This window comes from Cheilinus undulatus, linkage group 11 (assembly GCF_018320785.1).
Source record: "Cheilinus undulatus linkage group 11, ASM1832078v1, whole genome shotgun sequence".
Classification (NCBI taxonomy): domain Eukaryota; kingdom Metazoa; phylum Chordata; class Actinopteri; order Labriformes; family Labridae; genus Cheilinus; species Cheilinus undulatus.
The window spans coordinates 9,973,613-9,990,467 of record NC_054875.1 but is presented as its reverse complement, the minus strand read 5'-3'; the positions used below and the strand labels follow the sequence as shown (position 1 = coordinate 9,990,467).

General features: G+C 38.2%; 1 protein-coding gene across 1 annotated transcript in view; it reads right to left on the bottom strand.

Moving 5' to 3' along the window:
* Window positions 1-16,855, bottom strand: part of tmem240a (transmembrane protein 240a) — a 47,752-nt gene that overhangs the window by 16,827 nt on the left and 14,070 nt on the right. The window contains exon 3 of the mRNA XM_041800105.1: window positions 8,230-8,438. Within this exon, the coding sequence (XP_041656039.1) occupies window positions 8,230-8,438 (209 nt within the window). The remainder of the gene's footprint in view (window positions 1-8,229; window positions 8,439-16,855) is intronic.

Sequence of the window (16,855 nt, the reverse complement as noted above, 5' to 3'; positions counted from 1 at the left end):
TGTAAATCCTAAAATAACTTTACATCCAGTTGGTGATGCTACTTTCTACGGTCTCACCAAATGTCCTGTATACAACACAGTCTCCTTGGCTAGATGTCACAAGTACTAGCCAATCAACACTTAACCTTGGGTGCCACTTACCCAGCGAGCATATTGCATCACTTCCTGTTTTTTCTGCTGCTACGTGTTGCTCAGACTGACAGAGCTGGGGCTGAATTATTTATTTTCCTTCAATTTTTAGATCATGCAATTTTACATTTAGTACATTTTGTATGTCACGATAAATGCAGATTAGTTCTAAATATCGATTATCAGTCTCATTAACTACTAACAACCAGTATCGGCCCTGAAAATCAATATTGGTCGACCCCTAGCGGGTATTCTGTCAAAGGCATTTGACAGAATCCCAAATATCTCACATGTTTCATATTTACAGTTCGAGGTTGAGGAAGCTCTGAAGCTTTTTGAAGCGGTAAACTAACAGGTTTAACAACACACACCTGAGGACTATTTAGACCAGAAATTATTTAATGGGTAATCAATGTGACTTATAATTGATGTGTTAACGCAGACAGCCCTAGTAGAAAGACGTACTGAGGATGATTTTTAAGTGAAGTATGATCAGATTAAGTCTTCATAGTTTAAGCATTCTGCATTTGACCCTAATGTATTGCGACGTACTAAATTGTCTTTTGGCGGGTTATTTAACGTAAGCATTTAAATAATAGGACACAACCAATGTCTTTTTTTTTTTTACCAGAGACTAATTCCAGGTCTCAGGACAAAAAAACTAACAGTGCTTGAACTTCTCTCTGCTTCTTCATTTTTGAGGTTCTTTTATTTTGCATGTTGATTTATGTCACACTGTCTCAACTTACTGGCCCACTTTACAACAACAGAGTCATTTTTGATGTAATTGCTAACACCTGAGCTTTTTTACTTCTTTGACAAGTAATAAAGTCGGCTTTGAAAAACCTTTATATAACTCAAATAAAAGTCTCTCTGTCCAAAACAAGGGCACAATGTTTTCTGTCAGCATGAGTGGATAAACACATCATCCTGGCTCAGCGACCTGCTCCACATCTACAGCGCAGGTTTCGCTCTGCTCAGCTTTAGTTAAAAAGATAAAAACAGTTTCCACTGCTGTGATAAGAAAAAAAAAACACTGCAGCAGGATTATAACAGGAACAGTTCTGTGTTTTAAAAGCAATGCTTATTGCTCTTTTTGTTTTCTAAAAGAGAGATGCAGCTCTCGTGTCTGGGCATTAACTATGGAACAAGAGCCAACCCGCTGTCCAGCTTCAACTAAAACATTTATTTGCAACACTCGGTGCTAGACCTTCATCAGGCAAATTGTTTTTGACAAAGAGAAACCATCTTAAACGGGGAGTGGCTGCAAGTCTGCAAGTCATCAAACACCAAAAGTGCATTAGGAAATCATAAAAACCTAACACCATTTTATTTGCTCACATGAAGACAGAAAAGCAAAGCATCGTGTCGTATTAAACATATATGCATCCTCAAATGTTTACTTAAAATGGGTGGATCGTCAAATAAATGCTTCAATATTTAAAGGCTTAACTCCGTCCTTAAAAAGATTGATTCCCAGATATTTAGGGGAACATTGGTGGATGATTCTGCCCTGATGTCTTTATATGGCAAGAGAAAAAGGCAACCATGAATAAATAATAACCTAAATAAAAAATACAACAAGGTCTCACACGATTCCAGTGGGCAAACACAACAACAAGACATAGCCTATGTGCACTGTGGAAAATAAAGTTTCCTCCTCCAATCACCCATCAGTGAATCAGTGTACCTCTAATTTATCCTGCAAAAACTGCACTTAAAATGAAGTTCTTTTCTCTTTCATTAAATAACAAAGTCAACACAAAAATAGGCTATATGAAGCAAGCACAGTAGATAATAAACACAAAAGCCTCAAAAATGATGCAGCATTAATGCTCTAATACATAAGAGCAGATAAGCTGAAGGGAAATGACAGCCCGTCTCTGAAGCTCCTTCAAGCGACTCTGAAGTTTTCTTCTCAAGACCACAAAACTTTGTTCAATCTGACCATAAACATGAATAAAAATGACAACTTCTGGTCTACATAGGCCTTGAAATGAGAACCATTTTGTCTCCAGGTAAAATAATTTGATTTTATGATCCTGTTGTTTCCAAGCAGCTCAGTCTCACAGCGGTTTGTGGAATAGTAATGAAATTATAGCGTATGGATTCGTTTACAGTCATGAATTGCCTTTTCTCCCCTCTCTAAAGTAGGTCAGTACATCAAACTAACATAGTTAGATTGAAACTTTAAAATGTGCCTGAAACCTATAAACTTTAAGATATCTGATGAGGATTTACAGAGCCAGAGAATCTATATCTTACTGTACCAACTTAAACTTAATTCTTAACAGGCACAATGTCTCAATTTTCCCCCGTCATGTTTTAATAAATTTGATTTATTATACCTAGATTATATTATGTTGATGACTGCTACATAAAAATTGGTAACTGCTATTGTAAGCTGCCGTTCTGTTGCTGTACCTTATTCATGTTTGGGGCTGCTTACTTGCGACAGACCATGATTACAGTGCTTGTGAAAGGTTTTCACCCCCTTGGATGTTTTACCCATGTGGAAGACTCCATTGTCAAGTGGAAGAAAAGTCTTTAGTCTGATGAGACCAAAATGGTGTTTTTTGGCCATCAGAAAAGATACCAAACACTACAGATCCCCACAAACACATCGACCCCACTGTGAAGCACAGTGGTTGCAGCATCACGCTGTTGGGATGCTTCTCAGCTCAGGAAAACTCATAAAGATAAAATCAATGTGGAAAAATATAGGACAATCTTGGAGGACAATCTTTTCAGTCTGCAAGAGAACCATGGCTTGGGAGAAGATTTATTTTATAGTTAGACACTGGCCTGAAGCATACAGAGAAAACTAAGTAGACATCAAGGTAATTGTTCTGGAGTGATCAAGTCAGAGCCCAGACCACAATCCAATGGAGAATTTGTAGTTGGGCTTAAAAAAGGGCTGTTCAAGCCTGATCCATATGCAACCTGACAGAGCTTGAGCAGTTTTGCAGAAAAAAAAAAAAAAAAAAGAATGTAGTAAAATTTCAGTGTCTAGATGTGCATGCCTAATTGAGACATATCCACACAGACCCACTGTGATTGCAGCCAAAGTTGCATCTACTAAATACTGACTTGAAGGGGTGAATATTTATGCAGTCACTTATTTTACGCTACATATTTTTGATTGACATTTCTTTGTAGAAATCAGTTGTCACTTTGATATTAAAGAGTTTTTCTTGTCAAAAAAGTCAAATTATTTTGACCATGACTGATTTATATAATTAGTAAAAGATAGAAACTCGAGGGTGAATGCTTTTTATGGACACTGTATTCTTTGCCATTGGCTGGCGCCCAGGTTACCCTTGTTTATCTTGATTATGGTCCTTTCAGAGATGGTTTTCATCTGGGATGGGGGTTGAAGTAGCAGGGAATCACTTGCATGATTCCCCGGTACCCTCACCATCATCTTTAGTTACTGATGTGATCAAGAGCCCACTGGCAGTGAAATATTCTCACTGTACCTTTATTTAATTGCCATCTCTTTACTTTTAATTTATCTTCTATTTAAATACTCAGTATTTTAAGAAATTATTTCTACTCTTTACTTCAGTCTTATAATGAAATCACCATTTCTGCTTATTGTTGGCCTAATGTCCTCTTTCTTTTGGACATTTAAGCTTCTTAATTTCTGCTTTTCCATCATGTCTCTTTAAGTGCTTTGTAAGATCCTCATGCTCTGTTGAAACACTGTAAAGCGCTGAGTTTTTCTATATTTAGAATAGTGTTTTATAATCCAATATGCATTGTTCCTTTATGGTCAAAATATCATTTATTAAACCTTAATTTTATTTGTAAATTAATCCTTTTTAACACTTTAACTAAAGTAAGGGTGAGAAAGATCCAATTCAATCCACTTTTACTGATATACATTTTAAAAAATGCTAATGATTACCAAATTGCAAAAAAATTAAATTGAAATAGAATAGAAATGCTGTAAATAGCTAAGAGCATAAAAAAGAAAGATGAGGGTATGACAACATTTTGGTCAAATTAGATTTTTTTTTTTTTTTGTCATAGTGGACACAAGCAGTTTCAAGTTCCTCGCTACAATATCATAATGGGGTTGGACATGAAACATGCTAAATTTAGAAAAAGGATTAAACCTTGTCAGTTATTTCAAATCTGTACAATAGAATTCATGTCTATTTTATTAAGTGTAATAGGACCAGTTTGAGAAGAAAAAGGGTTCCTTACACCCATCAACTAGGTTATCAATAAAGTTTGTTCTGTTAAGCAGCTGATCCAGGCTGGCATTGAACAAAAGTGGAGGTACAACCTTAGATAGACTGCAAATTTATCACAATCTAGTTCATATAGAGTCAGACTTTTATCACATGCTCAAAACTATGGAAAACATCCAAAAATGTTTGGGTTGAACTGCATGTATATGTACAGAAATTCTTGAAATTCTCAGTGCAACTTGGAGTCAAGTTTTTTTCCTGCAAGCTCTTTCTTTCTTTCTTTCTTTCTTTCTTTCTTTCTTTCTTTCTTTCAATACCATAAGACAGCTGAAGAGAGACTTTAATTTTGGAAGAGATCAGGAGAAGATGAGATTTGCCTCTGTGATTAGTGCATGGAGGACTACTGCCTCTGCATATCGGCGCCTGTTTTACCAGCTGAGCTAAACTGGATCCCCTCTTATTAACCTTCTATGAAAAGATAAGCTTAGCTGAAATAAGAAGCTGGCAGGTTAAAGTCAGACAATATCAGCAAGTTGCAAATGGGACGAAATGATGACATTTGTATCATGGAATTGGTGGGCGACCAGCCTGATGGTCAGATCTGGTCAATAAGGCTATTGGTCACAGTAGCAAAAACAAATGAATGAAAAAGTAGTATGTCGACCAAACTGCAAGGCTGCATAGAGTTTGTGAGGATTTGTTAAATGGTTTAATAGCTGCAATTGTATCAATAAGACAATCTGGAGGAACTGATAGTTAAAGTTATTGTAAAAGCTTTGTTTGTCTCTCTAACGTTGCAAAAAAGTGTTTTGTTTCATTATGGATAAAACGTCTTTTCCTTTTGCGGTTGAACCTTCTCTCTTGAGTTCCCCAGGTGTCTTTCTTGGGTCCTTTGTAGTTTCTATATACACTCTCCCCCTGTCTACTGTTAAAATACAAGTACACACAACTCACAACTATGTGGTGATAAAAACTGGTTTAAAAGCATCTTATGTGCCTGTAAACAAACATGAAGTCATGCAGACATAAAGCTCTTTATCTCTGTTCTGTCAGTAGTCGATAAAGTGGTGTTATTGAGTTTATTCAGCTGAAGCACATCACTAAGGCTCAGTTCTTCAGAAGGTCACTCATGCTCGTCTCCTTCAGGCTGGACTGTTGTGACAGATAATGATCTTAGCAGTCGAAATAACAACATGCTACACTCCATACAAAACACTCCAACGCTAATGACACTCAGAGAGGAGTGACCCCATTACCTAAATCCTTGTCCCTCTTCTTTTAACTGCCCGCCAATTGAGGAATTGATTTGGAGGCTTGAAGTCAGCTTATTTTTGTGATTTGGTAACCCCAAGTGGGCCTGATTGCCTCTTGGGATCCTCCTTTAGGGCTTGAGTTGTGGTTGCCTCGTCTCCCCTCATCACCATCAAACAGGAGACCTGCTACGTGAACTGTCTGTGCCAGTCGGCTATATGAGTCTAGTCTGGGGGGATCATTCATGTAATTCTAGTTTACTCACTTGGATCCCTGTAGCATTTTACTCATCGGAAGTGTGTTTTGTTTATAATTAAAGCTTCTGTAAGGACACTGGGCTGGTTATGAAGTAGGCTGACTTTAATGTGGATATCTCTGTCTAACAAAAATATTCCCATAGCCTGTTAGCCGACTTGTAAAACCCTGAAACTGCTTTTCGGTCTTCCTGTTAGGGTTTAACCCATTCATTGTTGCAAAATTAGACTCGTTTTTAGCTGAAATTTCACATTTCAACAATGTTAGTCTTAATCTTAAAAAAAACAAAACAAACATCACCTTCAATATCAAGAACAGATATATGGTGAATAAATGCTTCCTAACTTGTAACCTGCAAAGCTACTTGTTTTCTCTTCCCAGTGAGATTTGACTCAGCCAAGTGTTATTTAGGAGTTGCATCATCCTCATGATTTAGATTGCTATAAATATTTTATGAAACATTCTTGCAGTGCTTTGCTGTTTTTCTCTGAAGGCATCCTATTTATGATCATCATGGGTTTTCAATAGTACAAAAAACCTAATCTAAACAAAGGTTTTTCCCCTTATTCCTAAAGGCTCCACTGTAGATGAGATTATGGGTGAAACTTCAAGTTATATAGAAGACAAAAATAAATACTTTTCTCCCATTGGCTAACCGCCAGCGGCAATTGTTTCGCAGAGATTTTATCCTCAATTTAGCAAATGCTGGTGCATTTTTTGAATAAAATATTCAACCAAAGTAAAAGTTTTAAGTTATATTCTCTGGAATTATGTTACGTAGCGCTGGGGCGGATGTAGCCACTCTGCATAGTTAAGCAAATTTTAGGTAAAAATGGGCCAAAAAACAATGTTGGCTCAATTGTATGCTATATCAAACATTTTAAGTGTTTTATATTTCACCCAGAAAGCCGCTGTGTTTGACATGCTTTCACAATAGGAGCTTCGGCTAACGGCTACATGCTCTTCTGCCTCAGCGTGTCTGAACAGCCTTCTGCATCTGTGGGCTCATTTTTACCTAAAACCTGCAAAATTATTTAGAAGGCTGTGCCTATCTGTGGCGCTGTAGTTTCCTAGTTTCCTCCTGCATGTCATGTTTGAAGGGGCAATGCTCACTGAAATCACTGGAGGCTAATGCCACTACTATTCCTAAGTACCTTATACAACCCAACTTCAAAAATATGGAACTATCCCTTTAAACAAGCTTATTTTAAAATACATTGAAGACTAGGGCTGAATGATTTTCAAAAATAATCTAATTGCTATTTTTTCGCCCAAATATTCCAATTGCGATTTAATATGCAATTATTTTTGGGTTAGTCTCATGCATTTTTCATCAGATTAAGCAATAAATAATTCCATAAATAAGACCAAGTGCATTGAAAACAATTAAATTAAGAAGCAGTTATTACACAGCAGCATGAATCTGAATATGGGTGTGCAACAAGCTTTAAGCTATAAAGGAGGCGGCTGGGGTGGGGGAGGTGAGGCTGGCTACCAGCTGATCGCAGCTGGGGTTTGACTTTCGTGAAGTAACGCTAGGATTCATCAGTTTTAGATAGAATGGTACTTGAATGTTTGCATAATGTGCATAAAATCTCTGCCGCTGCAAAAAAAATGATATATTAAACTTGTATTTTGACACATTTCAAGTTAAGGAAATATTGCAACTTCTGCGATTTGAAAATTGCAGCAGGCCATGTTGCGATTTAATCTTATTTGTGAATTGCCCAGCCCTAGTCCCAGTTTTGATTTTAAAAGCATTATTTGGAGAATCCCCACCATTGCAGCTTTCATTAAGGTCTGACTCTGTGTGACTTATTAGGAAACCTTCTAAAAGGGATTTAATATATTCAGAACATGGTAATTACACTTAATGGTTGTGCTGTAACATTAGCATTGATTGCTGCCATTTCCTGAAAACAAATTAGAAGAATTATTAGTTAACAGGTTTGAGGTGTGGCAGGGATCCAAAAAAGAGGGTAACTGTAGCCTAAATTTATCACCTCTCTTAGTCTCAGTTCATATTTGGAGGTTTTAGATGATTTCATGAGGTTGCAATAAACTGAGAAAAAAATTGTGAAGAATAAAACAATAGGCCATGCAGCGGGTGGAAGGTCGTATAACAGAGCCTTTCTGTCTAATGTGTTAACATGGCAGGTGCCTTGAAGATAGAGACAGGTATGTTCTTCAGCAAACATTTTCCTAATAATCTTAAATTTGACACAAGAAATTCTGCTTTGAATTATATAAAACATTTCCTGCTACGTAGTAAGGCTTTCACAAGCAAAATATATAGAAGTAGATATGTTTGATATTTCAGGGCTTGCTGAGCTTAACCTTTAACTTGTTTTCCTCTGTGTATCCCCATCAGAAGAGCAGATAATATCCAGCTTACCGTAGTACCGGCTCGCCCTCCAGGCCCTGACGGCACAGTGTAGCACTCCGTCCAGCCACAGCAGCAGCCAGCTGATGCAGAAGCCCAGCAGCAGCCCCAGCATCAAGTCCATCTCCTGCTTGGTCACACTGTCACTCACAAAGTAGTTCTCTGATGAGTCCACCAAGGAATGGTCCCCGTCATATGGGATTACATAGTGGACATGATGCCTGTGGGGAGGATGGACAGAGGGAGGGTGATGGAAGTGTAAGATATCCATAAACCAACAGAAAGCCCAGGTAAGAGAAGCATTTCTTAGCCTGTGCAGTGTAGTCTACATGTTATATTTAGGTAGTAGGTTTTGTATTAAAAAAACCCCCAAAGAAATGGCAAATATAAAGTACTTTGTGATAACACAGGCTTCATAAACAGCCTCAGTACCGTCAGGGAACTAGATCTCTAATGTAGGCATGAACCCCACTGTCCCAGTTACCTAGCCTAAATATTTCCACATTAAGTGTTTTGCTGTAGAGAGCTGAAAGTGCTACATTCACTTCCCCCTTAAAATCTCAGGAAGGAACATATAAACATGTTTTCCAACACACTGAGTCCAATGTTTGTCACTCCAAACATTTCCTTGACTCAGAGGTATGGTAGCCAACAAGTGCCACCAAGCTGCAGCGACTTTAACCCATTTAGACCTAAGCTACCCAAAAAACACCCCTATTGAATCTAGGGATTATTGGAAAACAACCTCCCAAACCTTAGAACTTTGGGAGGCCTGTAAAGACATGAAATAAAAAACATTCAAAAGTCCCATGTCTTTAACTGTAAACAATCAACTCTGCCCTGAAATTGAACATTTCTGAACAATATGAATCAATTAAAATAAAATTATAATCATTCTCCTCTTCAAACATGTCTTTCATTCAACCCTTTTTTTAAATTCCTAGGCCATTTATTGTTGCTATCTTCTACATTACTGCTGTAGACCTCAGCAGTAATGTTCAATACATATATTTTGTTATTTTGTGAACTTGCAGCAAAAAAACCCTCCTGCCAGACTGTTTTAATTAGGATGAACATGGTAACTGCTCTTCAAAAGAGCTTAACTTAAATAATGCTTTTTTTAGTGCTCTGCCCTTAACCCCTCAGCCACATGTCATTTATTCCCATTCACACACTGACACATTTATACAATGATGGTGGAGGCTGCTAAGTGCTAATCAATATTAACTAATCCCATCCCATCCCACCAGGAGCAAAATGGGGTTCACCGTCTTGCCTATAGACCCTGTGGCCATTGAGCCACATCCACTCCTTCTTGCCTGCTTCTATACTCAATACGCTTGAATACATATGCTCCATAAACACCTATAAGTCAAAGCCTCATAGCCAACAGCTACCTCATTTGCACAGACTGTAGAAAGAATTGGACAAATCCCGTGTGACGTCAGTCATCTGCTTACAATAGGCGGACTCAAACGGCTCTTGAAGCTAATCCGTGGATGCTTCCATATTGAAATCGCGGTCTCAACTGAACTTTGGATCAACCTAACGGCCCGCCCACTAAGCGCGACTTCTTGTCAGCCTGCTAGCTAGCATTCCAGTTGACAGAAACGGAGCCTCTTCCTGCTGAGCTATCTGTTGATCAAATGAGACGCGCCAATCAGCTTTCATCCTAAATATAATCCAAACAATCGTGGTACAAAAAAATTCACCCCCCATCAGTGGAAGCACAATAAGACACTAGCAAATGAGACATGGTTGGTGTTTTGAACCAGGCTGTAAAGCAGTTTATTTCTAGTGTCAAAACCGGCTGTTTAACATGTGTCCAGACGGGACTTCTGGTGTTCCTGCAGCCAGCCTCAAGTGGGCACTCCCGGTAAAGCAATTTTTTGCACTTCCGCATTGGCTTCATTTTTCAGGACCTTCATATTTCCACTTCATATACAGAGATTTAATTTTAGCGGCATAAACATTAATAAGAAAGCCTTTGCAGAAACACACAGTAAAACTAACAAGCTCTGCTTATTATGTTATTAGAAGGTATCTGCAAAATCACCTGTTTTCTTTCCTAATAATTATCTCTTTAAATGCCCTCTGTGATCCTACAAATGTTTTCCTAGAGACCTGAACGTCTCCAAAGGCACTGATTTTTTTATTTATTTATTTTTTATCCTGATGTGCTGTAGGTTGTTTGCAATCACATGATCCCGAGCGTCCGTTTGGGGTCAGGAAGCAGAGGAAATTTAGCTCTCTAAATAGACCTGTATGCTACAATTATCATATCAAATTATCAAACTTTCTACATACATTGAGTACGATCCCTACACTCCACAAAACAGTAATTATTTTACACTGTTCAGCTGATCCAGAATCCGTCAGTGTTGGACCCCGGAGATGATGGCTATCCCAATTTACTCAATCCTGCACACTTCCTAACGCATCTAGCCAGATGAAGGGAGACAAGAATCTTGAGGACTCTAATTCTGAGCTATTAGGCTAGCTGAGACCCTTTAAAATATTTTAATAAATCCTAATTTTCTCACAAACATGCTTTTAATTGAAACGGACATATACCATCAACCGAGTAAACCGAGCAACTGGGTGATGACGTGTCATTCACGAAACAAGCCTGTGAGACAAAACAACTGTTTAATGTGAGCTAAGGTAGCTTGCTCCCTTTAGAGTGCTAGTTTTCTTTCCTTCATCCTTTGTCATTATTTAATCCACATATAAAAAGCCAAAGTGTTAAAAAAATGAAAAATGTATGGAGCAAAATCTCACTCAACTGAGCTAAGTCACAGTATCTGGATGTCTTAAATGAGACGGATTTCCCAATATTAAGCAAGACTCGACAGTTATCAGTGGAAACACGGGCACAGTTTCAATCAGCTAAACCATGGCAAAACTGTACTGAACCAAACTGGACCACTTTGTGAAAACAGACCATCTAGAGCATTGTGTGACATGGCTCATTCAGGCTTTAGACAGAGGCTTTTTTAATTCCTGCCTGCTGCTGTTTCATAGATAGTGTTTTTTTTTTTTTTTACTTTTTATTTTTGCCTGACTATTTCATCACTTTCTGGACACAAAAGTAGCTTAAAATAAAGAATGTTTCAGTTTTTGAACTTTGAACACTTGGCATAGTCGTAACCAGCTGAAAACATGGTCTTTTTGGTAGCATTTCTCTTTGTAGGAAACCCCCCCAAGGGGAATTCTCTCCCGCTGCATGATGCCATCTGCAAAGAACCCATCATAGAATATCTAACAGAGAGTCACCAGTTAATCCAGCACCAGTCACGCCATGACACTGGTTGTGTTTATCATGCAAAATCCATGATGAAAGTTTATGTGAAAGTCAGATATTCTGGCTGTGTGTATTTTATTCTGGGATTTAAATTTTTAGATTAAATTTATTGCAAATGATCTCTTGCAGATTACCTGCAGTACCTTTGGGGCCCACCATAGGGCCCTGGCTCACACTTTGGGAAGCACTGGTATAAAGTATCAGGGATCTAAGTGAAATCCCTCATTTGTACTGAAGTTTTCTTTTGAAGCCCATATTGAAAAAAACTATCCAATGTTTGATCTACAGCCAAAGAGAGGGATCCGCAGCAGCCTTTAGCTTCCTGACAAACAGCTACAACTCACTTGCATGGGGTCAGCCATGCTCCTGATTATACATGACTCATTCTCGTACAGTTTGTGCCCATAAAGACATGAACTACTCAGACCAAAACTACTTTTTGTACAAGGCGGTAAACAAGTTTATTTCTGCTGTAGAATCTGTATAGTAAGTGACTTCTGGCACCTCTGCAGACAGAGTTTAGTGGGCACTCATGTTGTTTTCACTCTTCAAACTCCACATCGTCTTCATTTTACCACAAAGCAGGTTAAAGTTTGGTCCTGACTTAGGTGATAAAAATATTTTTATTAAAAGTCACTACCTCATGGCTTCTTAGAGTGGTGCTTACAACATGAGTAAGGGGAGCATGAATAAAAATTAATTTGCCAAAGAAGAAGTGTGAAAGAAGACGACTGATAAAGTACTGTATCCAGAGGTGGACAAAAATAGATCCCCAACCAGGTTGTTCATGTAAAATCACACCTCTATCATAAAGTAAATACATACAGCAAAATTGACAGTGTTACTTAAACTCATGTAGTGTTAAATTTAACATCAAAAGTGTTTTGTATGGTCCCTACTACATAGAGCAAAAGTTCTCTTGATAGTGTTGAATATTTTATAATATGACAGAGCTGCAGTAACTTTTAAAATCTGTGGCAAGGTGGGTCTCCTCTGGAAAGAACAAAGCAGAGTCAACCCTTATAACAAGGCAATTCATACTGATGAAGAAAATGCTCTATGCGTACTTTAGGAACATCTGTAGTCACAAGCGGGTGCTCTAACTCAGTGGATAACCTCACTCATGGTGCAAATACAGTGCTTAACAAATTTATTAGACCACCTGTCATATTTGTCTCAGAGACCATCCAGCATCATGAAGTGTTTTAATGCGGACTCTTTCATTTCAATGAGCTCTCCACGTTTTACCATTTTGAACAGGAATGAGGAATTTCAAACTGAATTCACCACTTGATACCCATTTTGAGCTGGCTCACTGGGCTTCTCTGAGAAGTCAGAAATTAATCAAGCATAACATTCAACCACTAAAACTAATTTTTTCTGTTCAGGAATGCAAGTAAATAACTATAATTTGACATATCAATCAAGAAATAATAATGGTGCTTTACTATTTTTTCAGTTTTTTTGTAAATTAGTAAATTTGAAAATTCAGGGATAACAATAATAATTATATTTTATCATTAAAAATATCATTTTGGTTTTTGAGCTTCTACATATTGGTGTGTTAACCATTGCAGAAACATAAAATGATTTTGGTAATTAACAGTGCTGTTAATTTAGGGCAGCTGTGGCATAAACCTTACTTTGGATGGTGGTCTAATAAATTTGTTAAGCACTGTATGTCTTAATCAAAAACAACAATCCAATAGAGACATGACAAAAAAATGCCAACAGGAATCACTATGCAACAATCAAACACAACTAAATACACAACACATCTAAACAGTCTGCTCAAGGACATGATGGGAAACCCTGTCCTCTCAGAATGAAGTTTAAATTGCCTTTGGAGTTACCCAAGGTGCAAGGTGTAAAACCTGCAGAACAGCAGAAAGATGTAGGAACTATAACACTATAATTGAAATTCACACTTTATCTTTGGATATTGCAACATCTCATATCATTCAACAGTATCAAAGCAGTGTAGATTTTCCTCGATTGGTGCAGACCTTTCTGACACAGGATATTCCACAGTCTGTTTTGAGAATCTGGTCCTTTGAATCAATTTGGGAATATAAAAATACTTATTGGCCTAAATATAAAAGCCTGTGTGTGTGTGTTAGTGTGTGTGGGAGTGTTGGGTGTGGGTGTGTGTTTGTGTTAAGATGAAAGAAGTGTCTGACTGTCTACCTTGCATATGGTGTTTTTATATTTTATATTCCCACTCTAGCTCTCTGGACGACGTCTGGAGATTTCTATCTAAATTTTAATCAGATTGCACTAATCCGCACTTTGCTGGGTGTCCCCAGGCTGCACTCCAGGCAGCTGCAGCTGAAAAAGTTTAAGGAAGCTGGTTGCTACTTGAGAATTCATAGAAAAAAAGGACTCAAGGACTCAAAATAAGAGAAAGCAACACTGCACAGATGCCCTCCTTTTCTCAAGGCATTCCCTTCTATATCCTTTATCTTTTGTCCATACTTGCTCAGTAAAGCTTGTATGGTTAAAAACAACTTTGAAAAAAAAAAAATCCTGAATGCTCTGAATGTCTTTGTAGCATTCCTGTATTACAGCAAAGTTGGGATAAATCTTATATAAGTCAAGATTTTAAAAAGACAGTGCCACAGTGAGTGTGATTGATACTAATCAGATCTTAAAAAGGAAAAATAGGCAAAAATGTGAACCCTTTTCTGGCAAAAAAAAAAACAAAAAAACTAATATAGAGACAACTGACATTTAGTGAATGCATCATTTTGTTATGACGTGCCTTGAGTGCCGCCCCAGCACACCAACAGCAGCGTGCCACCAATCAAACTCCCCTCCAGCCACTACTGCTTGATACCAGAGTCTAGGGCCCACTGACGGCCAGGTTAATGAAATTACGCTAAGAGCAGTGGGATACCACCAGCAGCCACTGATTCCACAGAGGGTGGTGCTGTATTTCTTCTTCTTTGCCCTCACATAGAGCTGCTACTACAGCAGCTGAGATGTACAAAACAGCTGAAAACACTTCATCTAGCCATGCTGGGAATAGAGCAGTGGCGTAAAATGTGGCGGTGCAATGCAACCTCCAGTGTCTGGCTGCTGCTGGTGTGGGTTTGTTTATAGAAAATAATGGGGGTGGTCATTTTGATGCACGTAGGACGGCGCCGACAGTATATAAGCACAGAGGAGGTGTGTCTACATATGTTACGGTAATGCATCCCATTTCAGCAAGTCACTGTGAGGCGTTTCCCTGTTGACCTTACAAATTTATAAGTGATAAACTGCTAGTATATCAAATGGTGAAACCATGGAATAACTCTGAGAGACTGATAAATGATAATTGGAACCAATTTGCATTTGCAGTAATTTAATGTCAGATTTACATGTAATCAGATATAAAACTATCGTATAAAAAACAAGGTTACTTCATTGACAACTACTATAAATTAATAAAAGATTTTTTAATGAAACCAAACACCTTTTTACAGTTTATTTATGTTTACAATATACATTAAATCCATGTTACAATGACATTTAGCATACTCAAAGTGATATAATCTGAGAGGTAGACAGGTGTTCGTTAGATGTGTGAGAAGAAATTGATTCTTAGATGCATTGTGATTTGGAGGTGGATGATTCTGCGTTGATTTTTTAAATGTCCAATAGTCTATTAAAAATTTAATACTGTGGAGGCCAGAACTAAAAGGCGGGACTCTGACACCCAGCACGGCAAGATTTAGATTACCAGTAGCATCTGTGAATGTTTGTAATTTCAGATGTGTTACAAGGAAAGGATGCTGCTACCTTTGGTTCGGTCAATTGTAACTTTCCAGTTTACACACATCTCCATTAAAAGATGGTGTAAATTTATCTTTTTTCTAAACACAAATGTAATGTTTTTATTATGTTGGACACAGTGAGAACACGCCAATACTCCAATCATAGACTGCTCAGCAGTGTAATTTTTATGCCAGTTCCCTGCCCCAATTCTACATTTCCTGTTTGTTCATGAACAGGAAATCATACACACTAAAATGGAGCATATCATGTTGGAGATAATAAATTTTAAGCAGCATATTAAGCATTTTACTGCAATTAATGCAGAGAGCCAAAGAGATGAGACATTAGTGGAAAATTAAAGTACTGTTGCTAAGCTGGCACACCTAATAGGCTGTTCCACATACAGTCATGGATGAAAATATTGGCACCCCTGAAATTTTTCCAGAAAATACACCATTTCTCCCAGAAATTATTGCAATTACAAATGTTTTTGGTATACACATGTTTATCTCCTTTATGTGCAATGGAACAACACAAAAAAGCAGAAGAAAAAAGCCAAAATTGACATAATTTTACCCAAAACCTAAAAACTGGTCCGGACAAAATTGTTGGCACCCTCACCTAAATATTTGGTTGCAAACCCTTGGGAAAAAATAACTGAAACTAATCACTTCCTATAACCATCAACAGGCTTCTTGCACCTCTCAACTGGAATTTTGGACCACTCTTCTTTTGCAAACTGCTCCAGGTCTCTCAGATTTGAAGGGCGCCTTCTTGCAACAGCAGTTTTGAAGATCTCTTCATAGGTGTTCAATGGGATTTAGATCTGGACTTATTGCTGGCCACTTCAGATCTCTCCAGCGTTTTGTCTCCAACCAATTCTTGGTGCTTTTCGAGGTATGTTTGGGGTCATTGTCCTGCTGGAACACCCATGACCTCTGACAGAGACCCAGCTTTCTGACACTAGGCCCTACATTGCAGCCCAAAATCTTTTGATAGTCTCCAGATTTCATGATTCCTTGCACACAGTCAAGGCACTCAGTGCCAGAGGCAGCAAAACAACCACAAAACATCTTTGAACCTCCACCATGTTTGACTGTAGGTACTGTGTTCTTTTCTTTGTAGGCCTCATTCCATTTTCTGTAAACAGTAGAATGACGTGCTTTTCCAAAAAGCTCTACCTTAGTCTCATCTGTCCACAAAATGTTCTCCCAGAGGGATTGAGGCTTACTCAGGTACATTTTTGCAAACTCCAGTCTGGCTTTTTTATGTCTCTTTGTTTGCAGTGGGGCTGGTCTCCTGCCATAGCGCTTCATCTCATTCAGATGACGACGTGTGGTCCAAGCTGACAGTTTTGCACCCTGAGTCTGCAGGACAGCCTGAATTTGTGTGGAAGTTGACTGAGGATGTTTATCCACCATTCCAGCTATCCTGTGTTGCATTCTTTTGTCAATTTTTCTCTTCCATCCACGTCCAGGGAGATTAGCCACAGCTCCATGGGTTATAAACTTCTTGATTATATTACACACAGTGGACAAAGGAATATCAAGATCTCTGGAGATGGTCTTGTAACCT